At 40.0% G+C, this 20,592-nt stretch overlaps 1 protein-coding gene across 13 annotated transcripts in view; it reads right to left on the bottom strand.

Annotated features, from left to right (window-relative positions):
• Positions 1–20,592, bottom strand: part of PTPRD (protein tyrosine phosphatase, receptor type D) — a 692,784-nt gene that overhangs the window by 139,527 nt on the left and 532,665 nt on the right. For 5 of the 13 annotated variants that reach the window (XM_019554841.1, XM_019554843.1, XM_019554840.1 and 2 more), the window contains 3 exons: positions 16,488–16,585; positions 15,311–15,570; positions 3,649–3,739 (listed from right to left, as the gene is read on the bottom strand). In XM_019554841.1, coding sequence (XP_019410386.1) covers positions 3,649–3,739; positions 15,311–15,570; positions 16,488–16,585 — 449 coding nt within the window. Of the gene's footprint in view, positions 1–3,648; positions 3,740–15,310; positions 15,571–16,487; positions 16,589–17,019; positions 17,608–20,592 lie in introns of all 13 variants that reach the window. The other 8 variants (XM_019554838.1, XM_019554837.1, XM_019554845.1 and 5 more) reach the window with 3 other exon arrangements.

Genomic DNA, 20,592 nt, shown 5'->3' with positions numbered 1-20,592 from the left:
AATTTGGTGATGGGGAAGCAATGGCATCTATACTGTCACCCTCCCCCATTACTAAATTCCCAAACTCCAATCCTTGCATGATGGGTCTGAAAAGAACCATACCTCCTTTACCCCTGTATGGCCTGACTGGGGCCAGGCCATACCTCCTTCCTCCATGGTGCTGCAGGATTGGAGCCAGGCTGCTCTCCAATCCCTTTTTGCATGGCCACATCCAGGATCAGGACCACTAGCTAGATCTGGCCCCTGGACAGACTGGAATCTGCCTGTCCAGCCTACTGGGCCAAAAGTTTGAACACCACTGCCATATATCATTAACATTACCAGATAAGGTTGCAGTATTTTGATTTACTTAAGGATTAATACACAATTTGTCATTGCTTGCAACAATAACAATGAATTCCTCCTAAACTGTGATTAAAACCAAATAACCATATTTCACTTTCATTCATAGTTTTTTAATATATATGATGAATTTGTTTTATATCACTAACCTACAGACTGATTAAATTTCTTTCGATATTTGCCAAAATCCAGTTGGGCAAACCAATGTCATTACTATAAACCAGTAATGTACTGAGGGTATTCAAGTATACACAATACCCACCAGTTTACTATGCTTGAATCAAATATAACAGCCCAAGGTGAAATTCTGGTTCCAGTGAAATCAATCGTAAAACTCCTATTGATCTGAATGGGGCTAGGATTTGAACTCTAATATCAAATGTGTTACCCCCTGGTATGTTCTTTTATTTATTTATTAATAAAAACAAGAACATATACCAAAACAGAAAATTCAAATAAGATAGTACAACAAAATAGCCTCCAAAATTGAAATGCAATCTAGTCTTTAAACACCTAATATCTATCAAACCAGTGGTCTGAGCTTTCAAGATGCTGAGTGATGCTGGCTTCAGTCAGAGGTGAGTGAGGGTGAACGGTTCTTTTCAGGTTCACAACTTTGTGCTGAAACAGTGGTCTTGACTAGCAGATTATGATTTACTACTCCAGAGTCTGTTGTTAAATAGGCTTGCTTTAGCAACCTATTTGTGGAAAGCATTTGGAATATATGCTCTGAGAAAGTGCATTCACTACCCACCCCATAACACTTTCTCACCCTAGTTATCATAAGATACACTAGAAAAATAACCCATGCTTTTTCTTATTTGACCTCCACAGAGGTCAGATGTTTGCCTTAGATGTTTTCTGGGTTTTCACAGTTATATTTTACATGTTACTTATTTTTAAATGTCTTTCACAAGTTGTAGAGGACCAAAGTCTATGACAACAATGCAAAGGTTTTATTTTTTAGGGAGAAAAGAATCTTTAAGCAGCAGAAGCCGGATGAGTAAGCATGAAGTGCAGTCATTCTCTGCTTTTGATTTTTTTACCCTTCTCAACAGTTACTACATTATTTAAAGCAAATGAAAAAGATATATCAAGAGCTTTAGTCCTTTATCAGAAATAATTTTCATTTTCCAGTCAATGCATATCTTATTTCTTCCACCATTAATTCTACAATGTGGTCTCAATTAAATCAGGAAAAGTAGGAAACAACCCATCCTGACCCAAATATTTCTGAATTAATAAATGTTCTTTATCAAACTATTATACAGATTAATGCACCACAACTTGCAGGATGATTAAAATGACCCTTTGTTATGGGAATCCTCAGCAAAGACCCATAGAATTTAATTGGAAAAAGCTGGATATCACCTAGCACCCATAAATTAATCCATTAATGTTGGTAAATTTGGCTGTGGATTTTGGAGGTTAAAATTGGGTGGCAATAGTACATTATTTTCCATTGCTATATGGATCTTGATGTCATCTGGGACTGCATCTAAGTGCCTGATGGCTCTGCAATCCAGATCTTCTAACAAAAAAAGGAGGTCAATCAACCAATTGTTGTATTTTGAATTAAAAACACAAAGAAGATAATGCTGCAAACTGGTCAGAAACTCATTAAAGTATGTCAGAATATTGCAGGCTTTAACAGATTCACTGGCAGCAATGCAAACCACGTCTGTTTTTGAATAACTTAGCCTTTTACATCTACAGATACAACTGTGGCAGATTTTTTCTTCTGTCTTTTTTTGATCACCAAAATAATTAAAAATTCCATGTTATTTGCCAAGGTTAGTGTATTTGTTCTTATGAGCTTTCCTAGGTTGACATACTATAGAAGCAACCAGGGTTCAGGAAAGCCTTCTTGTTTTCCTTACTTCTTAGAGAGCAGGTTGGATGCCATGTATATTTGGGCAATGGAAGAAGGAAAGAAAGACTTAGTAACCATACTGAAAGGTCGCTTCTTTATGGCAATTTTAAGGAGGAGCAATGACTCCTGTATTAAAGAACGCCAGTTTGTGCTCTGGGCAAAATCCTGGTAGAGAGAGAGAGAGAGAGAGAGAGAGAGAGAGAGAGAGAGAGAGAGAGAGAGAAAGTGTGTGTGTGTTGGCAGGGGAGGGATCTTACAAAGTCCCTAGCTGCTGATGCAATTCCCAGCTGTTGCTGCTGCTGCTGCTATAGCAGAAGTACGGTGTCCCTGCATCCAGCTCTTCCTGCTGTTGCTACAGTGTGGACTTCTGGGTAGCAAAGGGAGCCACCACTCTAGCACCCATAATAGGTTGACAGCCATGGCTGAGGCCCCATTCACCAACCAAATTAAGTGAAAGGATCTGATCCATAATTTCCTGAATTCACTGAGTCCATTTACTTCACTGGGGTTTGAACAGGTGCAGAGGAAGCAAAATGATTTTTTTTCTGGAATGAAGGTTTGGAGACAATGCCTACACCAAAGAGCTTGATAACAAATTAGTGTGGTGTGACAAACCAGAGAGTTATATAATCCTAAATAACACCAATGCTTAATTCATATATACTACTTTTAATATGGCAGTCTCAGTGAGGTATGTAAAGGAGGCAAGTGCCATACACCCAAATTTACAGTTTAGGGGAATGAAGATAGACTAGGTTAAACTAGATACATCTTAGTTAGACACATTGCCAGTATAAAAGGGATACACCATTGAAATAATGCCATATCATAAAAGGTAGCCTACCCATTTTTGTTGATTTATTCCTTTGAAATTAATGGGCTATGAATGGTAAGTGGTGGTGTAAGGTTTTTCTTGTGGTGTTTGTGACGCTACAAAAACGGAGAACTGTGCAAACATTTTCTATTTGGAAGCACTGCAGTAAGTGAGAAACAGGTAGACACCATAAGGAAGGTCAAATGTTAAACTGCAGTGCAAATTACAATTTAGCATTTGTTACAGACTTAGCAAACAACCCTGCTAATGAACCAGACCTTTATTGGAGTTCATATCAATGGTGATTAAGTTTCTGCTGACAACTCATTTCACCTCCTGCACTTCTGCATTATATTTTACAATAGAGAAAGAAGAAAATATTAATGCCAACAAAGATCAGACACTTTATATGCTTTATTACAACTTAATGCCTTTAATGTCTTTTAATTTAAGTAATTAGATCTTTGTTTCTGTCCCCCAGAGACTACCTCAAGTTCAAATATAAACTATCCAGAAAACTAAACTTGCTTAAATTGGTGCATTAATCATATGCAATCATTATGATATTTCTTTAATTAATGAAGTGGATAAAGAAAAAGCCAAAATGGAGATACTGTACCTCATCTAATTCCATTTCATCTGGACTTTCCCATGGTTTGATAAACTTTCCACGAGACTTCTTCAAAGGCACAATTACTATGTAATAACCTCTGTAAGGAAAACAATAGGTAAGAGAGAATGAACCCAAAAAGAGTGAGTTAGCAGAGTGGATAGGATATCTACTTCAAGTCAGTTTCTCTGTGCCGAGGTAACTGAGCTAAATGAAAGGAAGATTTTGTTCATGGGTTGTTACTATAATCTTCCACATACAACTACAAAAATTCTTGTATACTACAAATGCCATATAAGTTCTAGTATACACAGAAATAGTTCTAATTACCTGCTTTATCATCTAAACATATAACTATTTATAATAAAAAAGTTATAATATTTTATAATGCCAGCATGATTGGCTGCAGTTTATTACCTCATTTTAAAAGGAACAAGCATGGGACACTCAGGCCCTGACAGCATCTTAAGTACAAGGAAACCAATAAACTGAACTTTTTACTAGATTTTTAAAGCCTATTTGTCATCACGCCCTCTCCCATTTTCATATATAATGGGAATAAGATGTTAGCATAATGTGTTTGTTGATCCTGCTACCATTACAAACTAAGAATTAAAGAGACATATTGTATATATAACTGTGCCCATACACACTACTGCATACTATAAATTATCATTAACTGATTCAGTATCAGCCTAAGGATTCCACTCACTAAACTGGAGTAGGTAGGGAGGCCACTTTTCATAAACAGGATTTTTAAACCACATATATATTTTCAGTTTTCTACAAAAGCATTTCCTGGATGGCATCCTCCCTTCCTTCTGTTTAGAGAAGGCACTCTCCTATACAGTAGAGATAAGGCAGTATTTTTTTGTTTTGTTTTAGGATTATCATTTTTTTTCACACACTCAAGGCATGTGTCAAGCTGGTCCATTATTTCACATTAGTGTGGGGAAGTGAGGAAGCAAAGTGACAACAGCAGAGCATACACAAAGGTATTGTACATCTTCCTGATTAACACACTTGTCAAAAAGCCACTTACTTTTTGTTTCAGTAACAGAGAGGGTAGGGGAGAGAAGCTGCCCTCCTTTGCCCCCAGTAATGATGGACCTAATTATCAAGGTGCCACCTGTCGTCCATTAAAGTAGATAAGTCTGAAAGACCATGTATGATCTTCATCTACCCTGGCCAGGCTTTTTATGGCCTGTTATCCATTTTCCATTCTGCTACAGTGTCTGTCTATTCATTTTACTCATGTCTTGAAACAGCCTTCTGTGAAGCAATTGATGAGAGAGAGTGTATAGCAGAGAATCTATATCTTCCCTTCTTAGTTGATCTATACAAAGAGCTCTATCTAAACCAGCTTTGGAAGTAACAGTCTTCATAAAGTGGGATCGCTTTAGGAGCAGCATGTGGCACTACCACATTTTTAATGGTCTCTTTTTAATGAAAATTTCCTAGAGATAGAGAGATTATAACACTAACCTGGACTTTTAATTGCTGTGGAAAATACATATATGCATTAATTTCTGCTATAAATAAATACAGTACATCTATTCACAGATAGTGAGCTCCCACAAGTATACTGGATAGCAACAGAGGTGCTCAGCAACTCTAAGTGTACGCGCACTCATTCGCGGGAACCAGTTTACAATCATGAGGTTTAATTTCTCAGCTCCAGGACTGCACTATGAATGTGTATAGACATCTGTTAGATCAGGCCGATCTGTTCCCGAACTAACTTAGTACACCTCCTCAACAAATTTAGGTATGGCTGGACATTTTTTTTGTCCAGTCTAATCTCCCTGAATATTTGTACAGATCGGCACTTAGCTCGACTTAACCCTAGCCGATCTCAGTGTAATGTCTGTACATACTCTAAATATCAGAGTTCTGGGAATGCATTTCACCAATGCCAGTCAACAACAACCATATCTCAGATTTGTAAAGCAAAGACTATACTGTATTTTTACAACAATAGACAAATTTGAATGGTTTCAACTGCAGATCAATGGAAACACAGGTTGTTTTTTTTAAAGCAAAGCTTTAGGGCCAGACTCTGTCAGCTCTACTTGTGGTCAGTGAAGCTTTGGCTTTATTGAAGTCTATGGCAAAACTTCCACTGATTTGAATAGTGCTGAGCTTTCACTTGTTGAATAGGACCAGGGTTGTCAAATAATTCCATTGATTGAACTAATTTCAGCAGAACTCCTGGAAAAAAGCAAGTGAAACCTGTGGCTTATTCCAGATGATCTCTAAGATTTTCTTTTTCCTGTTTTTTTACTGTTTTGCATGAATATTTTATTTAAAAATAAACAAAAACAAATCACCTTAAATGAAATAAGACAAAATTAAAGCTAGCATTATAGGGCATGCTTTCACTGAAAGCACCCAAGGCAGACAGCCTGGGAAGAGGCAGGGCTATGAACTTGCCTTGGGAGGGGCTCTGGGACAGAAGTTCCATAAACCAGTTTGACCTAAATCAGTTAAGTCTCCCTTGCACCAGACACTGCTACCTGGGGTCTACATGGTGTGCAGAAGGGAAGCTCCCACTGGGGTGCTATTTGTGTGCCTGCAGCCCAGAACCAGGTTCAGACTGCCCCAGCCCAGCCCCTTCCCCAGACATCCGTCTTTGAGGATGGGGGTAGGGGATGCAAATGTAGTCCCCCAGGCTCAGGACTGGAATCCCACCAGGGGTGTGTCCAGTGGAAGAGGTAGCCCCTACCAGTCCCCCAAACCCCAACAGCTCAGAGTTGGGCAGAGAGTCTCCTAGGTCCATCCCTTCCCCAGCCTCCAGCTGAGGGACTAGGGGAATCTCAGCCTGGCTCCTAGCTGTTGGTGGGGAGGGAGGGGGATGAAAAGCCCCTTGGTGGAGGCTTTCACCCCACCCATTGGGCAGATTCTGGCTGCTATTTCAGAGCTGGTCGGGGGGGGGGGGCGCCTTTCCACCCTGCACTCCTTCTCAGAGATCATAGAATCATAGAAAATTAGGGCTGGAAGGGACCTCTGGAGGTCATCTAGTTCAACCTGCTGCTCAAAGCAGGACCAGCCCCAAATATATCATCCCAGTCAAAGCTTTGTGTAGTTGGATCTTGAAAACCCCCAAGGATCAAGATTCCACCACCTCTCTGGGTAACCTGTTCCAGTGTTTTGCTACCCTCCTAGTGAGAAAATTCTTCCTAATATCTAACCTAAACTTCCCTTTCTGCAACTTTAGACCACCACTTCTTGTTCTGTTATCTGCTACCACTAAAAACAGTCTAGCTCCATCCTCTTTTGATCCTCCCTTCAGGTAGTTGAAGGCTGCTATTAAATCCCGCCTCAGTCTTCTCTTCCCTGAACTAAGTAATCCCAGTTCCCTCAGCCTTTCCTCATAAGTCAGGTGCCCCATCCCCGAACCATTTTTATTGCCCGGTGCTGGAATCTCTCCAATTTGTCCATATCCTTTCTGTAGTGGGGGGCCCGAAACTGAACACACTACTCCACATGTGGCCTCACCAGTGTTGAATAGAGTGGAATAATCGCTTCCCTTGACCTGCTGACAACACTCCTACCAATGTAGCCCAGTATGCCGCTAGCCTTCTTTGCAACAAGGGCACACTGTTGGCTTATATTCAGGTTATTGTTGAATGTAACCCTGAGGTCCTTTTCTGCAGAGCAACTGCTCAGCTGGTCAGTCCCTAGCCTGTACTGGTGCATGTGATTGTTTTGTCCTCAGTGTAGGACTTTGTACTTGGTCCTTGTTGAACATTATGAGATTTCTTCTGGCCCACTCCTCCAATTTGTCTAGGCCACTCTGAATCCTAGCCCTACCCTCCAGCATATCTACTACTCCCCCCAGTTTAGTGTCATCTGCAAACTTGCTGAGGGTGCACTCTATGCCATCTTCCAGGTCACTGATGAAGACATTGAACAAAACCAGCCCCAGGACTAACCCCTGGGGCACTCCACTTGATACCAGCTAACCCACTGATTACTAGTCTCTGAGCCTGATGTTCCAGCCAGTTTTCTATCCACCTTACAGTCCATTCATCCAGCCCATATTTTCATAGCTTCCTTGCAAGAATGTTGTCAAAAGCCACTGGTCTCCTCGCATCCACATAGTCAGTCATCTCATTACAGAAGGCAATCAGGTTGGTCAATCTTGACTTACCCTTGGTGAATCAATGCTGACTGTTCCTAATCACCTCCTTCTCCTCCAAGTGCTTAGAAATGGAATCCTTGAGGATCTGCGTCATGATTTTTTCAGGGACTGAGGTGAGGCTGACTAGTCTGTAGTTCCCTAGATCATCTTTTTTCCCTTTCTTAAATATGTTTGCCCTTCTCCAATCATTCAGGACCTGATAGCCATGAGTTTTCAAGGATTATGGCCAGTGGCTCTGCAATCTCATTAGCCAACTCCCTCAGCACCCTCAGGTGCATCCCAACTGGCCCCATGGACCTGTACATGTCCAACTTTTCTAAAGAGTCCCTAAGCTGTTCTTTCACCATTGTTGGCTGCTCACCTCCTCCTCAAACTGTGCTGCCCAGTGCAGACATCTTGGAGTTAACCTTGCCTACGAAGACTGACGTGAAAAAGGCATTGACCACTTCAGCCTTTTCTGTATCCTCTGTCACAAGATTGCCTCCCTCATTCAGTAAAGGACCCACATTTTCCCTAATTCTCCCCTTGATAACAACATACTTGTAGAAACTCTTTTTGTTACCTTTCTTATCCTTTGCTAGCTGCAACTCCAATTGTGCTTTGGCCTTCTTGACTTCACTCTTCCATGCCCAAGCAATGTTCTTGTATGCGTCCCTAGTTATTTGTCCAAATTTCCACTTCTTATAAGCTTCCTTTTTGTGATTTAGTTTACCAAGCAGTTGCCTGCTAAGCCAAGAGTTTTCATGCTAATCTTCTGCCATACTTGCTAGTCTTCCTGCAGATGGATGGCTTGGGAAAGGGTGGGGCTGGGGCGATCCAAGTCTGGCTCCAAGCTTCAGAGGCATGTGAAAAGCTATCCTGGTGGGTGCTTTCCCCCACCAGGCAAACCCCAGCTGGAGGACAGTGGTGGAGGGCCTGCCTTCCCACCCATTGCCTTTCTGAGGCAGAGGCTGGAAACGGGTGGGGGAGTGAAAAGTCCCCCCCTAGTGGGGGCTTTATCCATGGTGTGCAGACCCTTTCTGGGAGAGGGCAATGCTGGCTTTGGGGTACATTTTACCCGCTGCTCAGAGGCAGAGGCTTGAGAGAGACTGGCTGCTGGACACACAGTCCAACCTCTTATCAGCAGCAGGCAGTACAGCCAGCAGACAATCATGTCCAGGCTATTGCTGAGGTGGTTTCACCAGCCTTAGAAGAGTCCCCAGGCTCCTGGCCTGGGCCAGTGCAGGCTTCTGCCTGTCTCAGCCACCCAAACACTGAATGTTAGTTCAGTTTGTTATTGGTTCAACCTATGCAGCTTAGAAAGACCTGTGAAGACTGAATCGATTTTGCCTTGGTCTTTTTGAACCTCTGTATTCAGCCTAATTGTGTTAGATAAATGAGACTCTCTGCTGAGTCAATGCTAGATGCCTGCTGCTGTAGCTGATGTGGAGCCCAGACACCTATATGCAAAGGTTCCACCTTTCAGAAGAATCTTGTATATAAGCTGATGACCTACAGAGACCAAAGCTTATCTAAACTGGAAAGTTCTGTTAGATAGATTGTAACAATGGCACCATTTTGCAAATACTAACTCATTTGTTGCCACCTGTTCTGTATGATGTAGGTGAGTATTATTATCCCAATATTATAACTGGCAAAACCTAAGCAGAAAAATGAAGGCCAAATCTGTCCAAGTTAGGTGCCTAAAAGTGGAGAGGTTGCTTGATTTTCTGTGTTCTCACTGAATGACCTTCATGAGAGCTACAGGCACTCAGCATTTCTGAAATCAGGCCACTTTTAGTTAAGTGCCTACTTTTAAGTGCTTACTTTCAAAATTTTGGCCTGAGTGATTTGAAGGTTATATGGAAGGGTCAGAGACAGGACTAGAATGTAGGATTTCCTGGCTCTCAGAATTCTAGCAGTGGGGTGCACCTTGCAGCAGCCCTTCACCACTGACTGTAGCCTAAAAAGTTGTTCAGAAATCTCCTTTACATTTAAACCACAGGTTTCCAGGCTCCCCAAGTCCAGTTCTGTACAGTGACAGAGAAGGAAACTGAATTTCTGTGATTTCAAGCAACATACAACTAGCTCTCAACCCCAGGAACTTTCAATGATGCCCTCAAAAGGAAAAGGACTAACATATCATTAGAAAAAAAACAGCTGAGATTTGTGTTGATATTTATATTTCCTTAGAATAAGAGCACGCAGGACACTACCGTCAAGCTTTCCAGGCCTTGAATGCCATATCTGCCCTCAGTATGGTGAGAGAGAACTCGAAACAATCTTAAATGCAATACAGAGAAAACCTTCTTATGCTCTTACATACACCAAGTGGTTTCCTCTGAAATATCTTTTGTTTCTCACCCCTCTTTGCTTCCTATCACATTTTTAACAACACTGGATGACTACGGTAGTTTTTGGCTATGTTTCTCCTCTCCTTATCTAGGCTACAGCTATTCACTTATTAGAGTAAAATTTACTTCGAAAATCAATACATGAAGGTAGTCAATTCAGATTACGTTGATCTCTTTTTCTATTATAAGCCATTAAATAGTTCCAAACCTTTTCCTTAGGAATTTATTTTCAACAGATCTAACTGCATAGCATTAAATTTAAATGTCAAATTTCATTACAGCTCCTGCTTGTTTTATTTATAATGACTTTAGGAGTAAGCCAACAATTTGCCTTGAATATAGCTATGGATCCATGTAACCCAGCCACAACCTTAGGACAATTCCAACTTTCCTAATATATACATCTGCCTTTATACCATGGACAATAAATCCTACTGTCTGCTGCCTTGACTATTTCAATAATTACAGAAATATAAACAAAGCACATTTTTCAAAATTAAGATAAATTAATCTCAGAATAAATTTTGCAATCTGGTATATTTCCAGTTGATCAAACTAACAGCCATATCCGGGATTAAACTTCAGATGCACTGGCTAGTAGACCACCGTCTACAAATATTCTCTTGCAGAGGGTGTAATCTTTCCTTTTTTCAGCAGGATGTGTGCATATACCACATTTCACAGTCAAAGCAGAGTGAGGGCTATAACTGTTTATACAACGTTACGTATTTGTCTAGTTCCTGCTCTCAGCCTTGACCACTCGTGCAGATTGTCACACACACTTAGGCCATGGACAGGTGTTATATTTGTGCCAGGAGAAAAGTCTTCTTCCACACACAGAAGGACAGTATACAGACATTCAAGGGATTTCTTGTGGAAGAGAACTGGCTACCTACCAGGAAAATCTCCCTCCTCCCAAACTAACTTTAATGGCTGTAGACTTAGCTTGGGAGAGGAAGGGAGGGAGAATACTGGCTCCTTGATAGCCCACCCAGGGGTGAGCTGTTGAGGATCACTGTGGGGACCTTTCCTTGAAAGATTCCCCCACTCCCACCAATCAGCTGGGAATTCTCTAGCGGTGGGAACCCTCCTGAATTGCTACAGGGGAGAATGTTTCCCCTCCCCACTGGTCCCTACACTGCTTCAGGTCAGCCTGGAGGAGTGCATGGAGTGGGTTCCCCCCATGGGAGAATGGCTCCCCCATCCCACCGATCAGCTGAGGTGATCTCCCAGGACTGGGACTGTCCTGGGGCTGCCAGCTGCTGCTTTTCAATACCTGGCAATTGTCACTTGACAGCAAGGGTCACCCTTCCAGAGCAGGGGAAAGGGCAGGCTGTCAATGAATAGGCTCCCTATAGAAACAGGCCTCTACTGAGCAGCTCTCTATTGCACCCTGGCTCACATCTGTAGCTTTCCAGGCAGGGATCTGGAAAGTATGTACTCTTGAGCTCCCAGGATATTTTTGTCCGTGGCCTTAGAGGCTTGCCACAGGCAGGTTTCATGCTGAAGCTGATTAGATATAGAGGATATCCAGGCAACATTGACCGTCATTAGGGGAGCAATGTCAAAACAAAATCATTAGTTGTTACAACATCCACTAGTCAACCTGGGTTTTGATAACATGCAGATCACAAGGTAGGTCCTTAGAAGTTGCAAAGTCTGAGTCATGTAGCTGAGTTCTCATTAAAAAAATCAGGCAAAATGCTCGAATTTTTTCACCTGAAGCAGAACTAGCAAAAGGATATCTATTTTGTGTTGAAAATATTTTTTTTCATGGCTCAACTGCAATATTTACTCCTTTCCATTAGCAAACACTTGAAGAACGGAAGTTCTTTCTTCACTATCTTTAGCAAACTGTGGTGTTTCTAATAACCCTTCCCACAAGTCCCATTAATATTTATCTAAAATGCATTGGAGCGCTGCCATTAAAAGCTTCACCATTTTACTTTTTTTCTAATTAACATTACTTCAGAATTGCCTACATATAGTAATCCATATTATAGCACAGGCTATTGTGATAACATTTTAATCGTATACAAATGACAACTGTGAAAAGTGTAAAGGTACTACTGTACAAGAGCATTCTTCCATCACAGTTTACAATAGTATTGCCAACTCTCAAATTCTAGCAGTAAGAATTTAAATTGTTTTCAGCAGCCAGCAGCATTAAACTACTGTACTGTAAGTAAGTAGCTTCATTTCTCTGTCATCTAACCACAGATAATTTCCCTTTCTAAGGCAAGGGCTTACTTTCCTAAGAAATACATATAAAATACAACGGGAGATACATAGAGGCAAAAAGTAGCAGTTAGACCCCACAGCTCTCATAATTCTTCACCACTGCTACTTGTAGTTTTCCAGTGTTTTTATTACTTATGAGCAAGATTACTGTCTCTCTCTCCACTACTGTCATCTGCTATTGTTTTACCAAGTATCCCTAGCTCTTTTCTCCCTATAATTGCCTTACACCATAAATCTTTCTGACTCATTCCATCTTCAGTCTTCCTTGGCTACATTTGTTACTGACTGCTTTGTACTCAATCTAATGATAATAGTGACATTTTTCACTTTTTCATTCTTTTAATGTTTCCAAGTCATTTTTTTCCTGACCTCACCTGCCTTGAATGCTTCAGTCAATGATGGAAAAGGAGCTTACAAAGCCTACAGTAAAAACCCACCAGAGAGAAGGCAGGTTGCATCCCCAACAATATTTAATGACTTGCTCATTTTCCTCCCCATTTACTTCACATCACACATGGGAACCTTATAGACCAATAAGGTTCACTACAACCAGAGCAATAACATTTATTGATTGTACCAGGTTTCATGTTTTCCTGGCAAATCTTTATTGTCTATCTCTTCTAATCCCTACTGGCACTGTGCTGTCAGCTCTTTAGTACTATCTGTGTTGTTTAAGTCTGCATAGGTCTATTTCTCCAGACATTTAAGTAGCCTCTACTAAATCTGGTAAACTCTTCTCAGCAAAGCATTTCTCTGTTTCTTTACTTCTTCCACACCTGCATGTTTCTTGTTGAAACTTTACTTTTGCCCATTCAAACTGGTCCATTCAAAGCAGAGGTGTTTTCAGGATTTCTAAGAAGGGGGTGTGGGAGCAGCAGCCAGTACTGTAGGGGTGGTTTCACTCCCCTCCCATTCTCCTTCCTCACACATCACTGCTGGCAGACCATGCAGCAGGAGCCTCCAAAAACTTTTTAAGTCCCCAAAGCAAGTAAGAACCCTCTCCACTCCTAATGCTCAGAGCCATGCCCACTCCTCTTGCTTTTCCTTGTCTCCTGCCTGCCCCTGCTGCTTCCCTTGCTGTACAGTGGCCAGGGGAAGTTCCAGAGCCACTCTTCCTCATTTTAGCTGGGCTGCACAGGGAGCTGGGCTCAGCTGGGGATAGTGGCAGCAGCACTGGTGATGGACAGTAGGGTTCCCCACCTGTTCCTGCGGGGAACAGAGCAGGGTGGGGGAACCTTCCATTCTACCACTGTTACTGCTGCTATCGCTGTTCCTAGCTGAGCACAGCCTGGCTGGAGTAGGCAAAAGAGGCTCTGGGGCTTTTTTGCCCCTGAGATAGCATGGAAAGTAGCAGTGACATGTGGATGAGAAGGAAAAAGAAAAGGCAAGGACCACTTCTGAGCAAGGGGGGAAGGGAGCATTCTTACCTGCTTTGAAGACTTAAAAAAGTCCCAGAGGCGCCTATGGAGCAGTACAGTCAAAAAGGGGATCACCCTGCCATGGGCAGACCCCCCACACCATTCTACCCCAGCAGGGTATTTTTCAGTCATGCCTCAGGAGCCTCCTGCTATCCCCATAGGTCCTGCCCTTACTACCAAGATGTTGCGAGCAGCAGCTCTAGCTGGGTGGTGTTCTTCTGGCTGCTAGCAGCAAACTGCTAGCTCCTCTGAGGACCTGAGTTAAAATGGAGGTTGCTCAGCCCCTTCCCTTTATCACCATGCCCTCTCCAGACATGTGACCACCTCATCAGGGCTGGTCTGCACCTTCCAGCTACCCTGCTGCCTGCTCCCAGCCCTTAAAGTGGCAGGCACCAGAGGTGCCCTGTCCAAAGGTTGCATAAATGTAATTGAAGACATTGGTTGTTCCGCAATGTCTTTATTACCAAAAATTCATAATAAGGACAATTGTAGTTTGCAGGGATGACACTGAAGGCAAAAATACTTCTAAACTGATAAGTATCTTTTTGAGGAAAGCTTTAAATTGAAATTTTTTACGTTTGATTGAAATACTAAAAAGTTTTGAGCAGAAAACTACAGATGAAAACTTTGTTTTTGGCTGGTTTTTATTTGTCCATAAAAATAAAGTTTATTTTCTTTATACATCTTATATGTTGTTGAAATATTCTGAGGGAAAAAAAATCTCCTTTTCTGACTCCTTTTAAAGAATTCTTTAAAATCTATTTTGTAGGTTGTGCCACAATATAGAAAGGCAAGATATTAAACCACAGATTCTCTGTTGACTTAAACCAGTAATACTGCTAAAATTTTAGACCCATAACAGAGAATTCAACTGAGGATTTTCTTTACACTCAATATCATAATTTCTAGCTATAATATTTTAGGTAAAAATGCGCAGATATTACTTTATACCAAGTGGATACCAAAAGAACCCCAAACCATTAAATGGTTCTTTTTAGTTTGTACAATGCCTAATGATCTTATGCCTGTGTAGGTTAGGAACAGATGCTGCATTTGTCCCTGGAGAAGTCATACCTGTGTTTGTCCCCAAACCGTAGTAGTCCAGGATTAGCATGTAAATACATAACCCTTGAGTGGATGAATGTACTGCTGCTTTTTTGTCATTGATTGAATGAGGTAATCCTGGGATAAATCCAGAGATAACCCTGAGGTAATCCAGACACCCTTTGACATGTCCTGGGATAAACTGTTAGTACTTTTTATCCCATGAACCCTGTTAGGACTTTTCTGGGACAACAGACACGGACATCTAAATGACTGTACTTTGTCCTGAGACAAAATACGATGTCTGTTTGTAGTCTAGTCTCTAACTAAGGCTCCTGCATACAATGGTGGTGGTAGAAAGATTTATAATAATACATGTTTACTTAAAATATTCTTTTTTTGCATCCTTGATGGGGAGGTGATTAACAATTATCAGTCTTGTATAAACAGAAAATGTGATGCCCTCTGCCACCGTCAGAACCCTTACTCACTTTATATTCTCATTTGCAGGTACTTCTGGCAGTTCAACAGTTATCATCCCATCTAAGTTGGTTTTTCCAATGAAGACTGGCTTAGTGCGCAGGACATCTGGTGCAGTCTTTGCTGTTACCCTGTGCTGAAGACCTCCAGCACTATTCCCCCTATTTGTCAGCACAAACGAATACGACGTCTCTGGCTTCAAGTTAGTGATAAGTTTCTGAGTGGCTCGTCCATCCACCTCAACCACCATTTTTCCATCATCATAAAGGATCTAAACAAACACATGAATTCAAAGTTTTTTTTTACTACACAAATAAACCCATCCATAGGTTTAATATGGAAACTGAAAGAACATTTTAGGGTTAAAATTATTATTAAATACAATCTAATTTTGTTTCCAAGGAAAATATTCCTAAAAACACAATATGCACTTCCACAGTGTAACTGGTACTGATAGATCTTTCTTTTACATATTTAAATGCTTAATATGTGTTGGTATAGGTGAGCCCAGCCTTTAGTATGCTGTTCATATAAAGTCTTTTCGCATCTGTTCATCTAGCTGCCTTAAAACTTGCTTGATTTCTGATTTGCTCTTCATACTTACAAAGGTTTCTGCAGCATTTCATTCATAAAATACTGCTCTTTGCTGACCTTTCACAATGATGGACAAAAAGTACTTAAAGGATGCAGAAAGCATGGGCAAGGCTGAAACTTCCATACATCTCGGACTGACTATATTATAGATAGAGTGGAAAAGTTAGAAGCCAGGTAGGCATCTTTGTAAAAGGGGTAAATGGAAGAAAGAAAATCACGCTCTGTTGCAGACTCTGAAGAGCAGAAATACTGAAAGAAAAGTATGTTTCTTCCTGTGTTTAGTCTAACACATAATATCATTGAACTGTAAATAAACAAAGAGTTCACATCCTGTGTAATATCTAGAGCACTGGTCTAAGTTTGGAATGCCATGAGTCCTGTAATACTGAAGTGGAAAGTTCATGTTGCCAAAACTGAATTATCTGCTCGAGTTGATATTGCTGTTTAGCGTATTCTTTTCGCTATAACACAAACAAAAAGAAAAAAACAACAACGAACCCATCCCCCAAATCCACCTGTTCAGTGAACTACTTAACCAGATGAAATATATCCTCCAATTTTATCCTTGATATCTAGAACTGGAAAACAACTTACTTTGAAAGGCATGGCAGAATTGTAATTCTCTGGAATCTCCCAGGAAAGCAATACTGAAGTCTTCATTACTGCTTTTACATGAAAATTTTTTGCAAACACTGCTGGAAAAGGAAAGAAAATGTATTTAAACAACATCTTGACTCTTAGATCTTGTTCATTTTCCAACACTGTCAGTAATCTGAGGCTACAAGTTTTCCACTGAGGTGAAAAGGATAGAAATCCAATTTTCCTACCTGCTTAAAAGACTTATTTTAATATACATTCTTACAAAGCTTGCTCATCTAATGCCAACTTAATACACATTTTCCTTACCTGAAAGTATTGTGCAGCTGTTAGCCAGGCTTGCTTGACATGGAATAACTGAATTCTAAGATATCCGAAAACAGATTAAGATTTACATACTTTACCTTTTGCGTTTGGAGAACCTATTTATTTGAATGGGCCAGTCAGTTTTTTTTACAGCTTCAAAAACACTGATATCCAAAGACTGACATTCCTTTAAAGGACAACGCCATAAGTAGACAAATCCTACCTTGATCCACGGGCAGTGTCCTGAACTGGACACTTGGACTATATGGACCAGGCCCTTTGCTTGTGTGGGCACGTACTTTTACATCATAGGTGGTATCTGGTTTTAAGCCAGAAAGTGTCATAGTGGTATCAGCGGGAACAATGGGGAACTCAACTGGGTGGTGTGCAACATTGATATCTCTGTACAGCAGGGTGTATTTGGTGATAACGCCATTTCGCTCAGCTAAGATCGGTGGTTGCCAAGTTAATTGAACTGATGTAGAGGTGGAGCTTTCTGAGTGGAGGTTTTGAGGGAATCCACTAGGTACCTCTTCTGGAACATAAATCTCTTTTACCATCTCCTCCCCAAAGCCCACTTTATTTTTAGCTGAAAGCCTGAAGACATAAGATGCTCCTTTGTGGATGTCTGTAGCTGTGAAGTGGTCTTCTTTCTCTGAGAATTCCAGTGTTGTAAATGTATCCATATCTTTGCGGCCAAACTTCAGGCGGAAACCCTGCAGGGGGCCAAAGGTATCGACAGGAGGGTGCCACTGAATAAGAGCCGTGTTCATCTGTGTGTGGCTAATCACAAGCCGAGGTTTGCCTGGAACTGTAGCACAATGTTATTTAATGATGATAAATAAAATGGAAATGCACATTTAATTATTGAGGCTTCCTAAATAGGAATACAGCTGCATTTATTTTTCCTTCACTCTTTGTTCTTCAAATAACAACCTTATAAAAGTTCAGAAATAATCTTGTTCTTTTATATTGACATAATACAGTAGATGCTGGGTAGCTAAACTTTCTTTTATCAGTTATTTCTTCCTTTCCCCCCAATTTCAAAATACAGAGAAAAAATGAGTACAATCAGGAACACAGAAGATCTAAACAAAAATGAGGCAAACCTCAGAAGTTATGTTGTGACCAGACCTATGGAAAACTACTCAGTTTTTTGGTTACAGGTATTTACTTGTGGAAAAACAGTACTGTCATTAATTTAATCCCATGCAAAATACTGCTATTCTTGTGAAGGTTATGGATCTAGCTCCCGCTGGCAAAACCAATAACATTTAAGCACTTAATTGAAATTTTGATCTTTGAAAATCTTCTCTCCCTTCAAGTCTCTAAGTTATATACCTAAATCTACCCTTTCAGTACAAAAGTATACAGCTCTATTTTCACAGATCCTGAGCATTTGCAGAGCAGTGTAGTTAGGGCAGACTGAAAAACACACTGGATCCGAAAAAAAGGTCATTTTAGTACTTAAACATGGATTTAAGTTCCACATTAGAAACTGTACAAGCACAGGATTCTGGAGTTCGTAAGAATTCTCACTGGGGCTACATATGGATGCTGGTCCTGCATTCCTGAATGCAATTCCTATACTGTTGTCTCAGGTTCCTATGTTTAGTCAATCAAACGTGACCATTTTGATCCAAAGAAATATATATTTCTAAGAGTCACGCCTTTCTACGCAATAAATTAACATATGCTATAGTATATATTATATTATTATACAATATTGAACAACAAATTAAGGTATGCTATAGTATACATTGTATTATTATACAATATTGACATACTATATATTATATAAAAATATAATATGCACATCTACAGAAATCTAGACAAGTAATTACTTATCATTAGAACCCTCGTTTACAATTTCAGGTGAACTAAAGATAAAAGAACAGGAATGCCATGGCTTTGCAAAAATTCTCTGAATAAGTTCTCTCTCCATTAATTTTTTTAAACATCTTGGTCACCACAGCTAAGGTACAGAATTTTTTAATTTTTTTTAGACAGTGCTCACATATTTTTCTTTTTTGATGCTTAACTCTTGTACAAATATGATCTCAGCCATTGTATAGTTCTTTTCCTCACTTTTTGTAGCACATAGTATATCTCTCTGATAAGTTCTGAGTCCCACCCCTCTTCCCATTGATTGCTACAAGTCAGTTATGGATTTGAGGAAAGACTGTGGATGCCTATTGTAGGCCATATTTTTCATTGCAATACAACTATTATTGAAACCAATGGAGCATAAGCAAGAGGAGAAGAGCCCACAGAAACAGAATAATAGCTCTTTCAGATTTCTAGAGAAGAGACTGCTGGAAGCTGTCACTAAATTATTTATGTCATAAATTGCTTTTATACCTGTGGCAGCCCTCACATTTAAGACTATTTTTTTAAACCTTGATTAGTGGTACCTATAAGAGGTAAAAATTACTACTAGTTCTAAGTAGAGCTGGAAAGCCAGCAAAGCTTGCTTACCTATTAACAAAAGAATCAGAGAAAAAATATACCCTTTGTTGTTCGGAAAGAAGAACAATATAGACCCGTTCATATTTTTATAAGGTAACTCAATGATCCCATGCTCTGTTGGACTTTCCTTTTAAGTTAATAATTCCATTATTCAATTCAATGAAAAAGAAAAGAACATTTTCTAAAGGGCTTTTATTTTATTTTTTTTTTAAAGCACCAGCCCTTCAGGCATTTTCCTACAAGTATCTTAAGTATCATCACCTTTAAATCTAAAAAGTACTATGGGATAAATTACAGGATATTGTCCACAGGAGATATAGCTTTAAATTGTTGTATTGAGTAGTAGCAATACATTCTTAACACTTCTTCATTCGATATCTGAATTTAATAAGAGCTTCAATGAAATTAATATATCTATGAAAAAGGCAGTCTGGGTTGCTACTGAACTGCATTTCTATAACTATCTTACAGGATATCATTGTACTACCAAATTACATCACATGATCAAAACAAGTTTTCATTGGTTGAGCATAATCCGTGCACACGGCACTGTTAACAACATTGTGTAAGTCACCTTTGTCAAACTTACCCACATATAGTTGACAGGTGTCAAACATCACATAAGTTGCCATCTTGTAAATTAATTTCTTTTAAGAGCAAACACCCAAGGTGGGGGACTTTTAATGCTTCATTTTTATTGAAAAGGTATAACTGGAAATAGACAAAGCCTAGTCCAAACTGTATTCTGCAGTGATGGATATGCTCATGTGATGGGATTTTATATCTGCTTAAAAAAGGATACCTCAGAAGCTATAAGTCTACCCACATTCTCTATCCACTTGGGATATTAATTGAGTTATAAAGCCTCAATTTTCATCAAGGCCTTCTTTGGATAAGATGAATTTGGGATTTGATTTACTTTTCACTAGCAGCATTTTTACAATGCTGTATCTCCAACTATTTCATTGTAAGTGAGCTATAAGTGAGCAAAGAATTAGGCCTCTCCAGAGTAAAGCTTGCAAATTTGGTGCCATATTCCGTTTCCCAAATCGCAAGCTAAAAATATGACTGTATAACGCTGAATGTACTATTTACATACAACTGAATCTCAACAACATGTAAGTACAAACCATAAAAAATGACACATTATTCTTCAACAGTTATTAAAATAGATTTATACCCATGGATATAAATGCAGGTTTCTGGCAACTGGGTGACCAGCTTTCACAATTACCACATAGAAATATTCACTAAGAGCCAAATTCTATTCCACTGATTAGGAATCTAAGTGGATATAAGCACCTAAGTGTTGGTACTGGATTTATAA

The sequence above is a fragment of the Crocodylus porosus genome, unplaced genomic scaffold (assembly GCF_001723895.1).
Source record: "Crocodylus porosus isolate Cpor-Errol unplaced genomic scaffold, CroPor_comp1, whole genome shotgun sequence".
In the NCBI taxonomy this organism is placed as follows: domain Eukaryota; kingdom Metazoa; phylum Chordata; order Crocodylia; family Crocodylidae; genus Crocodylus; species Crocodylus porosus.
Note: the sequence above shows the minus strand (reverse complement) of the source record. Positions and strands in the feature narration are given on the sequence as shown.